At 41.5% G+C, this 19,179-nt stretch overlaps 1 protein-coding gene across 6 annotated transcripts; it reads left to right on the forward strand.

Moving 5' to 3' along the window:
* The first annotated feature begins 20 nt into the window (after positions 1-20).
* On the forward strand, positions 21-11,808 carry LOC133118715 (cytochrome P450 2K1-like). Of its 6 annotated transcripts, none has more exons than XM_061228885.1 (11): positions 21-265; positions 2,516-2,640; positions 2,814-3,016; positions 4,259-4,421; positions 4,876-5,025; positions 6,266-6,426; positions 8,873-9,058; positions 9,579-9,720; positions 9,830-10,014; positions 10,638-10,779; positions 11,418-11,808. In XM_061228885.1, exons 3-11 carry the CDS (start codon positions 2,828-2,830, stop codon positions 11,603-11,605), a joined length of 1,506 nt encoding a protein of 501 aa, XP_061084869.1. In that variant the 5' UTR covers positions 21-265; positions 2,516-2,640; positions 2,814-2,827; the 3' UTR covers positions 11,606-11,808. The 6 variants fall into 6 exon arrangements, with proteins under 6 accessions (XP_061084869.1, XP_061084911.1, XP_061084903.1 ...); XM_061228927.1 differs by having other exon boundaries at positions 10,669-10,779; XM_061228919.1 differs by having other exon boundaries at positions 8,936-9,058.
* Positions 11,809-19,179: the final 7,371 nt, after the last annotated feature.

A 19,179-nucleotide genomic window follows, 5' to 3' on the forward strand; every position in this document is an offset into this window, starting at 1 on the left:
ACGGTACCAGGTCACATGGTTGTCATGTGTGTCACAGTTGGCATTTTAAAGCTGTGTTTTGGATCGAAGCAATGCGTAAACGCACCTCTCCCGGGATGTTTACACATTGCTTTCAAGTGTTTGTATGCAACGCTTTCTATTCCCTTTTGAGCCGCTCTTTTTAAGTCTCTACTCAAAATTTATAACAGTGTTGGGAGCTAAGATCGTATTGTGAACAGCCACCAAGGACTTCCTGGTATCCATCTGTGCGTGAGCCGTTTCAGAGGTCTGTGAGTCTGTCAAGCGATGATGTATTTCAATTGTGATTTGCAAAAATTAAGGAATACTTCTTCTGTTTAAAGCAGCCATCGTGTGTTAGATTAAGCGACCAAAGTTACAACTTATTGCAAGCGGCAAGTGCGTGGTTAGCTGGATAAGTGAGTGCGGTAAGGTTTGTTTTATGTTAGATATTTGATTTTCCGACTTCAATAGCTCTTTAACAAAACAGACAATAGCGCTCAAAAGGACAGTTTCGTAATCAGGGGGGCTCAGAGAACTCAACACAACGCCTTGTTTGATCTTTTATTGCTCTTTTAATATTATGAAACATTTTCGTCAATAACTTTGAAAGAATAGTTGTAACACATCGCAGGTGTGTTATGACGTGGGACCTTCCAACATCAAGGCACAACATTTCATTCATGCATTAGCCCCATTGTTTCTAAAAAATACAGTAAAAAATAAAAATTATATGTTCGCAACAATTCATTTTTGTGGCTTAAACTGGTCATATTTAGGGACCGTCTGAAAAGTGCGGTATTGTCTGAAAAGTGGTTATCAAATAAAAATGTTAATAGCTTTCTAACCACAGCACTCAGTGGGATCAAATAATGTGTTGAGGATCAGCAGGACATGGACATACGGGCACAACTTCTGGATCCCCGTAGGAGTTAATGTAGATTTTTCACAAATATGTTAATATTTGAATAGCTTCCATGACTGGGAGAAATAATCAGGGAGACATGGGGATAAGGGGCAATGCTTGGATTTCACTGGGACTTGATATTTTTGGGAAATATTTAAATTATTATACTAATATGTCAATACCTTCCAGGTCACATGTCCTATTGACTCCAGACCAATGCCAATTCATTCTACAGTTAATCCTTCATGGGGCACACCTCTTTTTACAGCCATTATATGTTTCTTTGTGTTTTAATAAATATTTAAAGGGAAATAATATACTTTTATTATTTCAATGGAAAAATTGTGGATTTTTTTCAATAGCTTCCAGGTTATATGAAATAATCAGGGAGGGAACCTGTGCCCACTGCAGCCTCAGCTTTCTGTTTTTGGCTGACAGAATTGGATCCCGACATGGTCTTCAGCTGTTGTAGCCCATCCGCCTCAAGATTTGATGTGTCGTGCATTATGAGCTGCTTTTTTACTAAGCACAATTGTACAATAGGGACGGCCTGTAGCGTAGTAGTTAAGGTAAATGACTGGGACACACAAGATCGGTGGTTCTAATCCCGGTGTAGCCACAACAAATTCCACACAGCCGTTGGGCCCTTGAGCAAGGCCCTTAACCCTGCAATGCTCCTGGGGAGGATTGTCTCCTGCTTAGTCGAATCAACTGTATATCGCTCTGGATAAGAGCGTCTGCCAAATGCCAATAATGTAATGTAATGTACAGTTGTTATCTGCATTACTGTAGTGTACCTTTCTGTCAGCTCTGCCCATTCTCTGTTGATCTCTGTCATCAACAAGGCGTTTATGTCTGCAGAACTGCTGCTCACTGGACGTTTTTTGTTTTTCGCACCATTCTGAATAAACCCTAGAGATTATTGTATGTGAAAATCCCAGGAGATCTGCAGTTCCATAAATACTCAAACCTGCCCAGCCCATCTGGCACCAACAGTCACGTTCCCATTCTGATGCTTGATGTGAACATTACCTGAAGCTTCTGACCCACATCTGCATGATTTTATACATGAACCGCTGCCACACGATTAGCTGATTAGAGAGTCGCATGAATAAGTAGGTGTACAGGTGTTCCTAATAAAGTGCTAAGTGAATGTATTTTCCCATGCAGCCTACTTGAGGATATGGGAAAATAGACTCAATTTCTAAAATCACTCTTGGCATTCCACAGAAACTGTAGTAAAAGCAATACATATTCAAAGGACTGTATGCATATCGGCATCATATCTTCCTCAGTGTGCAGGATGATAACGTTATCCATGAAAGCGTTGCTGGAGACAGTGAATTATTTCGGACAAGGGGGGTAGTGGGTTCTTAAAGAACAAAAGTGCCCTGTCACACACACACACAGGTAATAACGTACCTCTGGTACGTACCTGGACCCAATTGGGACAACCGGCATTTAGGACAACTGGCATTTAATTTCATGAAGCTTGTGCTGCATTATAACTGATCTTCCATGTATTGTTCAAAGTGTAAATCATGATTTTTTTTGCCTTGTTAAAACTAGTTAGACACACTTTATAACAATAATTCTTACTTTTACACTCAGGCTGTTCTTTGTGCCATGACACTGTAGTTCCCTGGCGGAGGAGAAGGGTCTTTGTTGAGACAGACTGCTGTGCTGCTCTGGAGTGGTGTTGCTGTCGACTCTTTCTCTGTCTCCACCTCTCAAAAGTAGGAGAAAACCCAAGTTCTGCTGTTATTGCTGCTATTAAACTCCACCCTCTCTCTTTCGCTCTCCCTCCCTCCCAAATAAGAGAAAATAGAGTCTCTGCCACGACCACAACTACTAATCTCTCTTTTTGCCTCTCTCTCTCTCTTCCTCCCCTGTGTTTGGGGCTGATCAGTTCAGAGGGGGACCATGTTGGTTTTTTTACCCCTGATGCCCCCTCCCTTGACCCTTCTGGGGGTGGTGCTGGTGCTGTTTTTGCTGTACCTGCTCTCCTCCACCCCTGGGCCTGGGAAATACCCACCAGGACCAAGACCCCTGCCTCTCCTCGGGAACCTGCTCCACCTGGACCTGAAACGGCTCCAAGTGTCTCTCTGTGAGGTAAGGACAATAAGGGCATTATTATTAGTGTTGTTGTTGTCACTAATTGTACTACTATTACGAATAATGATAATAACTAGGGATGTTATTGCTATTGCTGCTACTGCTAATACTTGGTGTTTGATTGGTGGTTGCTAGGGTGGTGCTAGGTGGTTATGATGTGTTAGATAGTGGCTGGATGGCTGATAGGGTGTTGCTCGCAGTTGCTAGGGGGTTGCTAGGTGATTTTGAGGGTGTTGCTTGGTGTCACAAACCCAATTTTCAGGTGCCACAACCTGGCCACCTCCTCCTATCCGGCTATCTAACTACAGTTACAAGACTGTTACAATATTGGGTAATATTCAAAGCAAACAACCCAGTGGCATAAAAATAGGGTTCTGACCTGGTGTATGATGTGTGATGGTTGTGTTGGATGCACAAAACAAAACAAAAAAACAATCTAAAGAAAATAAAGTAGCAGTCTGTATAAGGCAATCCTGCCCCCTCCAGTCACAGTGCTTTAGACGACCTGAGCGGACCTTTGGTACAGCAGGATCGCACAATCTCACTGACACCATCCCATGTCTCTCATTGTAGGTAATTAAATAAGTCATAAAATCAATTTCAAACTGAACTACCAGCCAGTGCAAAGGAACTAAAATTGTGGTGATTATTTTACTTAACAAGAGGGATGTGCCATGTAACCCAAATAAGGAATTTTATCAGTTTAGCTGGAGAAATTAGTTAGACATTCATCTTCTCACATATATAAAACTATTCCGTTAAACAGCTCAAAAATCATAATGCTAGATATAATGAGGAGATAAAGCGTGGTGTCATTGGTGTAAAAGTGAAAAGGAACATTCACATATATTCACAGATAATGTCACCCAAAAGAAGCATATAGACCAAAAAACTAAATTGGCACTCAAAGTCCTTGAGGAATGCCACTAATAGAAATTGCTGACAGAGACAAGGAATTGTCTGTTAAAGAGTAGAAAAGATAACTATTTCAGAGCCACGGCCAGGTTTTCAGTCTACAAAATGCTTAATGGTGCCAAAAAGGCTGCACTATAATCTGAAAGGTCATGTACAGAGCATTCACTGTAGTAAGTGAGTAATAGGTTTACTTATTACTATAATTGTCAGGGATGCTGTGGGTTCTTGTGTTTTGTCAAACAAAACTATTGGCAGTAAAATAGTGGCTACTTTCCCAGAGGATGTGCCATTCAAATCCTGTTAATTTATTTCCTGTCTCTCCAGCTGTCTCAGAAGTATGGATCTGTGTATACTGTGCATTTGGGCCCAAAGAAGGTGGTTGTCCTGGCAGGCTACAAGACAGTCAAACAGGCACTCCTCAACTATGCTGAAGAGTTTGGAGACCGAGACGTTGCACCAATATTTAGAGATGCTATGCAAGGGCATGGTAGGCAATCCAGTTCATTCCCGGGTGTCTGTTGGTTTGACCATCTACATGCATGTACACTGCAAATACGACCAAGAATATTTGTCCTCCCCCCCTTCCCACACACACACACACACACACAAAGGGATCAAAGAGAAAATTGTCTGTCTCTGCTGGGATGCTTTTAGCCCCAGTTAAACAGCCGCCTTTGCCACAGCTGTTGGTCACTGGCATTTTGCAGATCATGAAATCATCAGAGCACTACAGTGGTACACTGCTGGACAATCAAGGCAATGCATTCCAGACTAGGATCAGATGTTAATATAAGTAGTTGGGAACAGTCTGCCAGAACCAAATAATACCAGGTTTACAAATTTCAAGAATGCAGATGCTGTTGCTTTGCACAAGATTCAAGAAATATGAATTTCATTCATATCTTAGTTTCTACCCCCCATGGCGTTCTGCCCCCTCCCAGGTGTTGTTTTCGCCAACGGAAACTCCTGGAAGGAGCTGAGACGCTTCACCCTCTCCACCCTGCGAGACTTTGGAATGGGCAAGAGGGGGAGCGAGGAGAAGACCATCAAGGAATTACACCACCTCATCAAGCTGTTTGAGAATTTCAAGGGTGAGCAAGAAATTGTGAATTTGTGAATCAATATTTTAGCTGATTCCTGGCCAGAGAACGTCACATATTCCATTTCTTAAAGGAGTGGTTCCCAAATGTACTACTGTGTGCTAGTTTTTATCCACTCATTATTGCAACCTCTAAATTGATGTAATTTCCGATTTCCAGCAATTTAAAAGTTACAAAGTTATTACATGAGGGTAAGTACTGTATATATATATATATATATTTATTTTTATTTTTTATTTATGCTCTTGTATAGGCTACCTGTGAGAACATTACTAGTGTCAATGCTGATGGCAAAACATACAGTTTCCTCCTCCCTTCATCGTGGCTGTTTTTCTGTAAAGTACTTCTTCATGAGTAACAGGACCTCCGCCTGTTTCTTCCTGTTTAAACAAATAAAAAGAAAGAAAATCCAAAATAACTAGGACTGGACAGCAGCCACCATGACTGGCACTCATACATTCACAAAATGAATGCGTGCTTTGATGGATAGGTGACAGCTAACGAATGTAAAACAATGAAATGTACATTAGCAGAACACATAACTATGTCTTTATAGTAATGAATAATGTGCTAACCACTCAACAGTTATCAGAATTGTGCAATGCTCTTTGTGGATCTATCCAAAGCTTTCAAAACAGTTGATCACTCTAAACATTTCAATAGGCTTTCATCCATTGGTTTTGGGTCTATAGCTTGCAATCGGTTTTTAGTAATAATACATTTATTATTCATTAAATAATAGTTTATTAATGAAATAAACACAATATTACAGACCCAGAATGAGTGTAAAACAATGAAACGTCCATTTTCCTCCAAACTGACCTTGTGCTGAGTGGAGTGATTGAGGTAGAAGGATGAGGTGGAGGAGGTGTGGTGTTTTCTTGATGTTTTGTGTTCTTGTCATTTTACCGTTTTCACGTATTTATTGCCCGAGTTTGGGCAGGCACATGATTTTAATCCTTTAAACAGGAGCTTTCTGTTAAATGTTTCTAAAATTTGTAGTTACAGGCATATGTTTGTATGGCCAGAAACAATAAAATTGAAGGCTACAGACACCGCACATGCTTCAGATTTCAGGGCACGTACATTTTTTATAACTTCCCTAACCATGGCAACTCAGCCCGGCAAAACAAAGCGACACGCCTACAGCGATTACGCGCTTCTATAAATTAAAAGAAAACTTTTCACTTAACACAGTTTTTTTTTTTTTTTTTTTTTTTTTTGTCCTTAGGCAAGCCTTTCAACACCACTCAGCCACTGAATTACTCCGTCTCCAACATAATCTGCGCCATCATGTATGGCAGCCGCTTTGACTACGCTGACCCTGCCTTTCAAAAAATGGTCAACAGGGTCAATGAAAATATACGCCTGGCTGGTTCAGCTCAAATAAAGGTATTGGTCCTGCTAAGTAAATGTCCGTCTGTATAAAGGTAGAAATTTTAAGCTTTGTTATTCTTCCCAGGCAAGGCCATAGTTGATAAAGGCTGGAGCTACAGGTACAGCTGGGCCCCATTGGCAAGACACTAAAAGCTCTAGCCCTGGCTCTGAGCCTTTAAGAACTGACAATAACTAAATTTAAATCCAATGGATCCTGAAACAAGACCACTTATTATGTTGGTAATTCATAAATATACATGCTTCTTCTAATGTCATGACAGCAATTCAGAATTAGGCCTCAAAATTCTACATTTTGACGATGAATTGTCAATAGACTTGACTTGGGAAGGCATGAATGAGGCTAATTTAACGTTCTAAACAAACATGATGCCGTTATGTTCAGCAACGTTATTGCCTGCAGGTCATTGCTAGATGACATTATATAGCACACAGACAGGCTAACAGCAGCCAGTATGTTTTGGTGAAAGCCTCAAAAGACAGGAAATTAAATCAGCTCTAATGCTAACATCAGCCTGTTCTCCATCAAGGTGTATCAGTACAGATATTTGACAACATGCTACAGCTCTGTAGTTTATATTCAGTTTTGTGCAGAACAAGATTTTATTATATTGATAGATTCAACAGATTGTATACAGTGGGAGTAATAATTATTTGATCCCTTGCTGATTTTGTAGGTTTGCCCACTTACAAAGAATGGAACTGTGTAGAATTGTAATCATAGGTACATTTAACATTGAGAGACAGAATATCACAAAATAATCCAGAATAACAACATCATATGAATTTTAGAAATTTATTATCGTATTTTTGCATGAAATAAGTATTTGATCCCCTACCAATCAGCAATAATTCTGGCTCCCACAGACCAGTTAGTTTTCCATTAAGAAGCACTCCTAATCTCAACTCATTACCCAAAACACCTGTGTCAACTTGTTACATCGTTATGTAGCTGTATAAAAGACACCTGTCCACACAATCAATCAGATTCCAACGTTTCCACCATGGGCAAGACCAAGGAGCTGTCTATGGACATCAGGGACAGAATTGTAGACCTGCAGAAGGCTGGGATGGGCTACAAGAAAATAAGCAAGCTGCTTGGTGAGAAGTTAACTGTTGGAGCAATTATTAGAAAATGGAAGAAACACAAAGTCACCGCCAATCTCCCTCGGTCTAGAGCTCCACGCAAGATCTCGCCTCGTGGGATATCAATGATCATGAGAAAGGTCAGGGATCAGCCCAGTACTACACTGGAGGAGCTTGTTAATGACCTGAAGGCAGTTGGGACCACAGTCACGAAGAGAACCATCAGTAACACACTACACCGTGAAGGATTAAAATCCTGCTGCGCGCGCAAGGTTCCTCTGCTGAAGAAGGCACATGTACAGGCCCGTCTCAAGTTTGCCAAAGAACACCTGGATGATCCAGAGGAGGCTTGGGAGAAGGTGATGCAGTCAGATGAGACCAAAATAGAGCTATTTGGCATCAACTCGACTCGCCGTGTTTGGAGGAAGAGAAATGCTGAGTACAACCCCCAGAACACCATCCCCACTGTGAAGCATGGAGGTGGAAACCTTATGATTTGAGGGTGTTTCTCAGCTAAGGGGACAGGACGACTTCACTGTATCGAGGGGAGGATGAATGGGGCCATGTACCAGGGAATTTTGGGCGACAACCTCCTTCCCTCAGTGAGAGCACTGAAAATGGGTTGTGGATGGGTCTTCCAACATGACAATGACCCAAAACATACGGCCAAGGCAACAAAGGAGTGGCTCAAAAAGAAGCATATTAAGGTCCTGGAGTGGCCTAGCCAGTCTCCAGACCTAAATCCCATCGAAAATCTGTGGAGGGAGCTGAAGCTTCGAGTTGCCAAGCGACAGCCTTGGAACCTTAAGGATTTGGAGAGGATCTGCAAAGAGGAGTGGACCAAAATCCCTCCCAAGATCTGCAAACCTGGTGAAAAACTACAACAAACGTCTGACCTCTGTGCTTGCCAACAAAGGTTTCTCCACCAAGTATTAAGTCCCATTGTTCTATGGATCAAATACTTATTTCATGTGAAAATATGATATTCAATTTATAAAATTTATATGATGTCGTTATTGTGGATTATTTTGTGATATTCTGTCTCTCAATGTTAAAATGTACCTATGATTAAAATTCTACACAGTTCCATTCTTTGTAAGTGGGAAAACCTACAAAATCAGCAAGGGATAAAATAATTATTGCTCCCACTGTATATTACATGCAGCATTATAACATTTATAACATTTGTGAGAAAAAAAGTGGTTTGTGGGTGACGCTATCATTGACTGGCTGTGAATGAACAGTAGTTAGCCACAACTTTGATTAATTGGTCAAGTACTCTTGGGCAAATATGAATAATTATATATATATTTGTAGTCCTGATCTGAGCTGTTTGGTTTGGGGCTGGTTACTGCAGTTATACAACATCTTCCCATGTCTGCGCTGGTGTTGTGGCTGGTGGCTGGTGAATCGGACCCAGATGTTGAAGAACTTCTCCAAGAACCTTGAAGAGATTAAGGGTCTGGCACAGGGACTGAAGAACACACTCAACCCCCAAGACCTCAGGGGATTTGTGGACTCCTTCCTAGTTCAGCAGCAGGAGGTATGGATAGAGGGAACTGCACCAGGACTGAGTTACTATTACATTACATTACAGGCAGACGCTCTTATCCAGAGCGACGTACAGTTGATTAGACTAAACAGGAAACAATCCTCCCCTGGAGCAATGCAGGGTTAAGGGCCTTGCTCAAGGGCCCACCAGCTGTGCAGCTCTTATTGTGGCTACACCGGGATTAGAACCACCGACCTTGCGTGTCCCAGTCATTTACCTTAACCACTACGCTACAGGCCGCCCCTGTACTGTATTTGACATACTATATTTAAAGAATGTAAGCTGCGTAAGTCTGGAAGCCAGTTCCACTCGTGCAATCATTTGATTTAAGCTGAAAAACTGAGTCTTGCTGTGTTTGCAAACTCCTGCATAAGCTTTCTGAGAAGTGACAAACCAGCAACTCCTATATCATGTGGTGAAATACATCTGATTCATGATTAATTGTTTAATTAATGCTTCTGTTTTGTTAATGTCTTGTCTTGTTAATTTGTCTGTACCTGTGCCTGCTCAGGAGTCAGACCAGCTGGGTTCCTACTTCCACAACGACAACCTGAACTATACTGTTGCCAACCTGTTTGCAGCTGGGACAGACACCACTGCAACCACCCTGAGATGGGCCCTGCTGCTGATGGCCAAGTACCCGCACATACAGGGTTGGGAAATGCATACACTCACTACAGTATCTTTGTTGGCCCTAAGGATTGTTGATCAGAAAACTATACCTCTCTCTTTGTCTCTCTGTCTCTCACACTCGGGGTGCAGACCAGGTTCAGGAAGAGATGAGTCGTGTAATTGGGGATCGGGAACCCCGAGTGGAGGACCGGAGGAACCTGCCCTACGCAGACGCTGTGATCCACGAGATCCAGAGAGTGGCTAACATTGCACCCATGACCATTCCCCACACTACCAGCTGCGATGTCACTTTCCAGGGATACTTCATCAAGAAGGTTCAAACACCTCCCTTCATCTGTATCGTTCTATCTTTCCCACCCTCTCTCTTCTCTTTTTCTCTCACTTTTCTATCCCTCCCTTTCTTCTTTCTGGTTTAAAGAAAGGTTTGAGGCTCAATTATCTGTTATCATGAGCATGAATGATCTGATTCAACTAATGAATTAATCATGGTCTTTAATTAAGACACTGATAAGTACACTGCCATGAAAAAGTATTAGCCCCCTTACTGATCTTTCTGCTATTATTGCATACTTGATCGGTTTCAGATCTTGAAAAGGTCTTGAAAAATGAAAGGCCAGTCCATATTTAAATGGCTGATAAGAAACAAAATTAGAGTTTTGGAGTGCCCCAAGCAAAATCTTTACTTGAACCCAATAGATATGCTGTGGCAGGACCTGAAACAAGCAGGTAAAACCTACCAATTTGTCTGAATTAAGTCGGTTGTGCAAAGAAGAGTGCACTGATATTCCTCCACAGTGATGAGAATATCTGATATCAAATTATATGAAGTGTTTGATTGCAGTTATTGCTGCTGAAGGTGGTGCAATCAGTTATTCACTTTCAGGGGGCAGTTACTTTTTCAGTTGTCTGTGTGTGCATTTGTGTGTATATGTTTCAGGGAACTACAGTGATCCCACTCCTCATGTCAGTGCTGCAGGATGGGGAAGAGTGGGAGACCCCCCACAGCTTCAACCCTGGCCACTTCCTGGATGAGAAGGGCTGCTTCATCAAGAGAGATGCCTTCATGCCCTTCTCTGCAGGTGCAGCACAGTGCAGTACATGGCAAATCAAAGCTCTCTAATATTTAATTCATGCAAGAATGCTGCAGTTATGACTTGTCAGTGTCCTGATTCACAGGTTGCTGTTTTCATTCAGATGATAGACATATTCAGTTTGTACTAAGAGTATAATCTGTTGATTTTAATGTTTTTCCTGAGGTCCGTAGAGGTACAGTACACATAACATGAATGAAGGGCTACAGTCTGTACCCTGTCCTGGTGTGAAAAAGCACTGGGATTGTTACTGTCACTCTACCCCGTAGTTGCAGAAAGGGACTGGAATTATTTCTGTACAGTAATGTAAACGGATTATTATTTTAAAAAATGGTTTCCTAAAGGTCTGGGGTTATCTCTTCCCCCTGGAGTACAATACATATATCTCTTTCCCTTGGAGTACAATACATATATCTCTTTCCCCTGGAGTACAATACATATATCTCTTTCCCCTGGAGTACAATACATATTCTAGGAGTGACTACTCTCTCGCCAGGAGCTATATAAATATTGATTCTCTCCCTTGTATTTTTGCCCTGTTATTATCCCTTTAGCTGTATGTATCTGCTGGGATTATCTCTCTCCTGTAGCTGTATTTATGTGATGTGATTATCTCTTTCTTGCAGGGCGACGGGCCTGTCTGGGAGAGAGCCTGGCCAGGATGGAGCTTTTCCTCTTCTTCACCTTCCTCCTGCAGAGGTTCCGCTTCACACCACCACCGGGGGTGTCTGAGGATGAGCTGGACCTGACACCGTCTGTGGGGTTCACCCTCAACCCTTCTCCCCACCAGCTGTGTGCTGTGAGCCGGGCATAAACCCCACTCCAGCTCTGTGCTGTGAGCCGGGCCTAAACCTGTTTGCCCTAAATAAAGTTTAGGTAATTTTGCATGTATTTACTGTAATCTCCAGTGATTGAATTCTGTTATTGTACTGGATTTTAATCAAGTTTCAATACAGCTAGATTCTCAGAGATGTAAAAGTGAATTTTAGAAACTGTGTATAAACTTAGGTAGCCAAATTCCCATTGTCTCTTGCAACTTCTTTTTGCACTTGGCTAGTGAACTCTTCAGCATCTTCAGACATTCTTGCATCATTTTGCAACTTGTTTATACACACTTGTTTATAGACTTTTCATGTACTGTAAGTTCTTACTTCTCCTTGATCTTTTGATCTTAGTAGACCTACTCTCTTATTTGTGTTAATATTTCTGTACTTAATTCTGATTGACTTCACAACATTCATTATCCTGAAGTGATTGTGGCATAAAGCTAAGGCACCTGGGCTTGTCACTCCAATGTTATGGGTTAGATTCCCAGCTGGGGTGCTGTCGTTGTAGCTTTGAGCTAAAGCTACATAACCTGAATTGTAAATATTTATAAGTAACTGGATTATGTAATGTAATGTGGCCATTTAAATAGCTATAAATCAAGAGCATCTGCTCAGCTTCTGAAATGTAAAGGTAAGGGATAACCTTGTGAAATATGCCCACAAAGTCCTCTTTTTATGCAGCCAACTTATTTTTTCATAGAATGGTGTTAACAGTGATAATGAAGTCTCTGTTAGACACACTAAACCGTTGCTAGATGTGTTTATCAGATTACAGAAACAGATATCCTGTCTAGTTGAGGAATGCAAACATTCACTGTCCTGGCAGGTTGCCAGCTGGCGGCAGTTAGCAGACACTGCTATCACCGTGCGGTCCGTATGGATCAAATTGTTTGTTTGTATATCTTGCTCTTTCCACTATCTAATCATGTTATGTGATTTTGAAAAGTTCCAATGTTGTCCTGTCTGTTCCTAACAACAAGTGAAATCAAATTGATTCATTAATGCATTACACTGGGCATTTAATAGAAATCACAGAACAGCTTCAGTTTTCCACGTAGCGTGGTGTGCGCAAAAAAAGATATTGGTTTAAGAAATTAAATGTATTGCACAGTATGTATATAGAATATCAGGTAGACATGCACTGCATGAAGGCCCCTTCAGGACAGCCTGTGACTAAAATGAATAAAAAAGGTTTTTACGCAAATCTCACTGAGCCTTTGTCCAATCTGGTGATAGCTCATGTAAGCCACACACCCTTGCTTTTCCGTTGGCTGTAGACCCATCAGGGCCGTGGTGTTTTGGTTCCTCTGAAACGAGCATGAAATGGGGCCCAGCATTAAAAGCTCAGCATTCCATTCATGCCCATATGCATGCTCACACACACGTTCAAAGTGCACGCTTGCACGCACATATCCGATCTACTTTGCGCTGCAGGCATGCGAGGGAAATCAGCTGTGTCCATCTTCCCATCTCATTGTGCCATTCTCTCTCTCAAAAGGATAACACCCATCAACTGGTTTCTCCATTCCAAAGCAGTGTCTGTTCAAACATGAGCTGACATGTTCAGGTATGGTCATATGAGGTGAAGAATTAAGGTGTGGTCATGAGGTGAATTATTATGGTATGAAGTGCACACATAAAACTGGTTGAACAAGTCTCAACCATTTGGGTTGTTTTTTATTTTGTGATGCAATTGTTGGTCTTGGTCCAAAAGTGTTCTTTGTAGCTTGTAAACAAAAAAAAGGTAAAAGTTGAGCTAAACTCATTCCACTGGTAAGTATATAGGCCTAACAAAGAGAAGATTCTCTTTGGTGTAAGGAGTCTCGGTCTCGGAGTCTCCGTGAGTAAATCTAGAAGAAAGGAAAAATAAAGGCACTCAAATAAAATGATAACCCTTTCCAATTTACCCCCCTAGAGGGCAATTTCCACCTATTTTGTACTAGTCCAATAAAAGTGTCAATATAAAAAAAAGCCAAAAAAAACATTTACTGCACACACATGGTTGAAAACTTAAAAAAGAGGCTTGTACCATCAGGAATTTGAGACGGGATTAATTTATTTTATAGCATGTACATACATCCATCATTCATTCATTATCCTAACCCACTTATCCTGAACAGGGTCGCAGGGGGGCTGGAGCCTATCCCAGCATACATTGGGCGAAAGGCAGGAATACACCCTGGACAGGTCGCCAGTCCATCGCAGGGCACACAGACCATTCACTCACACACTCATACCTATGGGCAATTTAGACTCTCCAATCACTCTAACCTACATGTCTTTGGACTATGGAAGGAAACCGGAGCACCCGGAGGAAACCCATGCGACACGGGGAGAACATGCAAACTCCACACAGAGAGGCCCCGGCCAACCGGGATTCAAACCCAGAACCTCCTTGCTGTGAGGCGGCAGTGCTACCCATTGCACCATCCGTGCCGCCCACCATGTACATACAGTGTACACAAAATTAAATACCAAAATAAAAAAGTTTAGCACTGTCAAGGACCAATGCACTCCATTCACCATTTGCTTTGCAAATAACAGGATGATAAGCATCTAAACTGCTGTTCTCGCTAGCGGAGAATATTTTTTACAATCTGGCATAGCTGTTTTGCGGTTTTACGTTACAGTTTTCGGTAACACTTTATAATAACGATCCCTTATAAGTAATTTATAAGTTACTAGTTCATGATGAACTAATCATTAACAAATTATTTAAATACATTTGTAAATGATTAATAAATCAGATATTCATATATAGATACTATGTTGTAAATCATGAACTAACTATGGAACTAATCATGAATAAAAAATGTGAAAATGATTTGTAAACAATTAATTATTATGTTAACTAAACATTTATATTATTCATAGATTACTGTTTCCAACAAATCAATAAATACATTTGTAAATGATTCATTAATAATTTGTTCATATATAGATAATATGTTGTAAGTCATGAAGTAACTAATGAACCAAACCTGAATAAAATATATGTAAATGATTTGTAAACTATTAGTCATCACGTTAATAGAACATTCACAAATAATCTGTAGCTGATCTATGAAACATATTTGAAAATGGTGGTGTGGCCAGCAGGGATGCCACCATGCACCTTGCTCCTGCCAAATGGTAGAAGCTCACCATGTATGGGCTTGGTTCGTAATATGGATGGATGACATCTGCAAGGGCGGCACGGATGGTGCAGTGGGTAGCACTGCCGCCTCGCAGCAAGGAGGTCCTGGGTTCTAATTCCTGTCGGCCGGGGCCTCCCTGTGCGGAGTTTGCATGTTCTCCCTGTGTCTGCGTGGGTTTCCTCCGGGTACTCCGGTTTCCTCCCACAGTCCAAAGACATGCAGGTTAGGCCGATTGGAGAGTCTAAATTGCCCGTAGGCATGAGTGTGTGAGTGAATGGTGCGTGTGCCCTGCGATGGACTGGCGACCTGTTCAGGGTGTATTCCTGCCTTTCGCCCAATGTATGCTGGGATAGGCTCCAGCCCCCCTGCGACCCTGTTCAGGATAAGCGGGTTAAGATAACGGATGGATGGATGGATGGACATCTGCAAGTTTCTGCTGGAAGTAGGTGGCATTCCTCCCTCTGGTCAAATAAGCCCCGATGCAGTGATGTTTGGGAGGCCATCTTTTGAATAGACATTAAACCATGATACTGACACTCATTGCAATGATAAGGTGGTTCCATCATGTCCTGGCTAACTTAGATGATGTGGCATGTGTTTGGTTCAAAACCTGTTTCTAAATTAAGTGTTCAATCTACAATTTGACACATAAGTGCAGTCTCGTGTAAATATTTGTAAAGGTTTTTAAGAAAGCAAAAATAATTGGGCTAAAAATGTTTATTCAACTTTGTGCATGGTCTACCCTTTTCAGTTTCTCACCTGTTACACATGCTCTACAAATGTATTAATGAATCATTTACTAACCATTTACAAAGCTTTTTGCAGCCCCTAATCTAAAGTAGGCACTGCTCTCCATGTACAAATGTGTATTAAACTTTATTTGTGGTCTACAAGTTTCTAACTTGTTTTCATAAAGTCCAGCTTTGGGATCGAATCATTCTTTGTGTCTCAATTGGACTAAAGAAGCAAGCAAAGATATCAAAAGGTGACGACAGAAAAATGACTTAAAGATTTAATGAAGAAATTTTAGCACAAAAATATTGGCATGGCATTTTCTCAAATTAAAAACTGCTAATTTCACCACATTAACAACAAAAAACTTGTTTCAACATGATACAAAATTACATGGGGTCCTCAACCCCTGAACTATTACAAATATCACCCACCCATCCCAGCTAAGTGCAGGATAAACAAGATAAAATATATAAATATGACAGTTCCTTTTACAGGACATAACAACACGCTTCCCAACATGTCTTTCCTTTTTACTTCATCTTCATGATGGGGAGAAGTTTTCCTTTGTTTTCTTTTTTTACCACCTCTGCTAACAGTGCAGGGTCATCATGAATTGTATCGGAACATTTCATGGGAAACATCTGCAGCTTTTGTTCTGTTGAATAAGTATGAAGAAGCTCTCCATATTTCATTGGCGACACAATGGCAAGTTCTTTTATTGCAGCACTGTCCCCCCCCACGGACTTGTAGGATGAACTCATATTCTTCCCTCTTTGCAATTGTTGTAGGACTTGTAGGTTTTGTATCTCCTTATCACCTGCTGTGGATTTACCGCTACAATTGAAAAGGAAAAAATGGTTAATGAATTACAAACTCCAATTTTTACAAACCAAAGCCTAGCAAATAACATACTTGGATTTCCACATAAAAGCAAAGTAAAATAGAAAATAGTACTTACTACTAGTAAATATTATTATGAAATAGTATTTACAGTAAGTGGTACAGTGCATACAGGACAACAAAACTGATTTTTGCTCCGCTTGGATCAGGGGATAAAGGTATTCCAATAATATAACATATGCCAATGGGAATTAAACCAGTTTTGAAAATAGTCATACCAATCAAGGTTTTTGTAATCACAGCCCCCAAAACTTTCAAAGCCTATGTTTACCTCTCTTTCCACCAGGGCCGGCGCATGCACTGGGCAAACTGGGCAATTGCCCAGGGCGCCAAGCCATTAGGGGGCGCCAAAGCCCAATGAAAATAATATATATTGCGCTCTCTCTCCATCTCAAACCAAAAATGAAACGGTCGTCGAAACTAAGTGGGGCGCAAAATAGACGCCGTACACTTGAAAACACAAAAGCCCTGGAAGCATATCCAAAATTAACATCTTTTTTCACGGGTGGCGGTGAGTCCTCAGCTAACGTTACCAGGGATGGCGAAATGGAGTGGCGGGCGAAGGGAGTGCTGTGGCTGAGACTGAGAGACGTGAGGCACAGCCAGCAGCGGAAGAGACAGCAGCACAGCTAGCAAATGCTGCTGCGGAACTTGGCGAAGAGAGTGAGAGTGAGACAGAGAGAAGAGCAGGTGGGTCGGCTGCTGACCTGCCTTTAATAGTAAGCCTATCTGATGACCCCGCATTATGGTCGAACCGAATCTCTGACTCAGTCAGAATAGAGTTAGTTAAAAGAGGCCCAAAGCAGCTGATGAACAATATTTTCCCGCAAAATAAAGACTCCCCTCCTCGGAGATTTCGTAAGGAGAACTTTTTCCATGACACTTAAAAATGATGAAGAAATAAAGCGATCGTGGTTATTGTACTCCGAATCTACGGATAGGGTTTTCTGTTTTTGTTGCATTCGGGAAACGTGATGTCTGTCTGTCAAAAGATGGCTATAACGTATGGAAACACATCGGTGAATGTCTAAGTAGCCACGAGCCCTCGAAAACACACACCCATTGTATGGAGGAATGGCACACTCTTAAGGCTGGACTGGCCAGTAAGAGAAATTTGGACTGTCAAAACATGGAGCTAATTGAGAGAGAGCAAAATTACTGGAGGGCAGTGATAACCAGAATTATCAGCATCATCTGTCATTTAGCTGAACGTAACATGGCCTTTCGTGGGACAACAGAAAAACTGTACAACCCCTCCAATGGGCATTTCTTAGGGCAGGTAGAGCTGATGGCTAAATATGACCCAGTAATGAATGAACATTTAAGACGAATTGAGAGATGTGACATAACAACTCATTACCTAAGCAAGGATATTCAGAATGAACTGATTGTGAGGATAGGAAGGATGGTTCTTCAGGCCATTACTGAAAAGGTTCATAATGCAAAATACTATGCAGTGATTATTGATTGTACGCCCGACATTAGTCATGTTGAACAGATGTCAATCATTTTACGTATTGTGAATTGCGAGAACCCTGCTGCTGTTTCGATTGCAGAACACTTTACTGGATTTATCCCAGTTGAGTCCACAACAGGCGAAGCACTATGTGATACTTTCTTGGGCCATCTGGAAAATATGGGCCTCAACATTAATGAATGTAGAGGTCAAAGCTATGACAACGGGAGTAATATGAAAGGCAAGAAACAGGGAGTGCAAAAACCCGTGCTGTGGGCCACAGGACCTGTGGTTCTAAAGACCTGCCTTAAATTAACACCGTAGTTATTTGCGAAATTAAATACACACACAGCTTTTTTTCCCATTTCAAAATAAAACCGTTTTAATGACCACTGTCAGCTGTAACGCGTCTTTTCAGAACGTCGCTGGTTAATTGTTAAACAACTCCCATATTTGAATATGATTTGGCTCTTGTATTGTTTCAACAACATTTCATATTCATTTCGACATTGAAATGATGGCACAGGGATACTTAAGCGTTGTATTTCCATGACGAAAAAAAGTGTTTTCAGAGTGATATGCATGACAGCGCCTGCCACTGAATTTCAACCAGTGCGCAGCGCACGCCTATGAGGCGTACAGACCTCGTTCATTCTAGAGCCTGTAACCTGCTTATTTGCCATCGTTGTGTGTGGTCGGTAACGCTGTTACAACCTACATTTAATGTTGGTGTTAACAGCGTACTGGTTTTAAATAGCTGACAGTAATATGAGGCGTTTTATCACATGTGTTTCACCGTTTTGTGAAGTCCACACGGGGGCGCACTTTCGTTATTTTGCCCTGGGCGCCTGATTGCCTCGTGCTGGGCCTGCTTTCCACACATGCTTTCCTTCCCTCTCATCTTCTCTTTTTTCCTTCTTCCCCTTCACCTTCTTCTTTTTCATGTCCTTCTCTTTACATTTCTTTACTTTCCTCCCCTCATCGGAGATGAGAAGGAAGTAGAAGAGGAATCCTTCAATGATTCGGACTCAGATGACTCAGATGAGTCGTCCAGGGAAATCACACCTCCTTTACCCGTGACGGCCATGCACAAACACCTTAAAGGAAAGCATACAAGAGCTGTGCTGCTAGGTTATCTAGCTTGCTATTATGTCTATGTAGCTCTGTAACGTTGTCAACATTGCTATTCTCAGACATGTCACTGAATGAGCTGTATTAAAGGGACAATAGGTACATTTTTGAGACGGGTGCGTGGGGGTTGGACCCAAAATGCACGACTCCGAAACAATGGTTAGACAAAGTCCCGTCAGGGCTTTATTCGGGACGAATCCCA

This window comes from Conger conger, chromosome 2 (assembly GCF_963514075.1).
Source record: "Conger conger chromosome 2, fConCon1.1, whole genome shotgun sequence".
In the NCBI taxonomy this organism is placed as follows: Eukaryota; Metazoa; Chordata; class Actinopteri; order Anguilliformes; family Congridae; genus Conger; species Conger conger.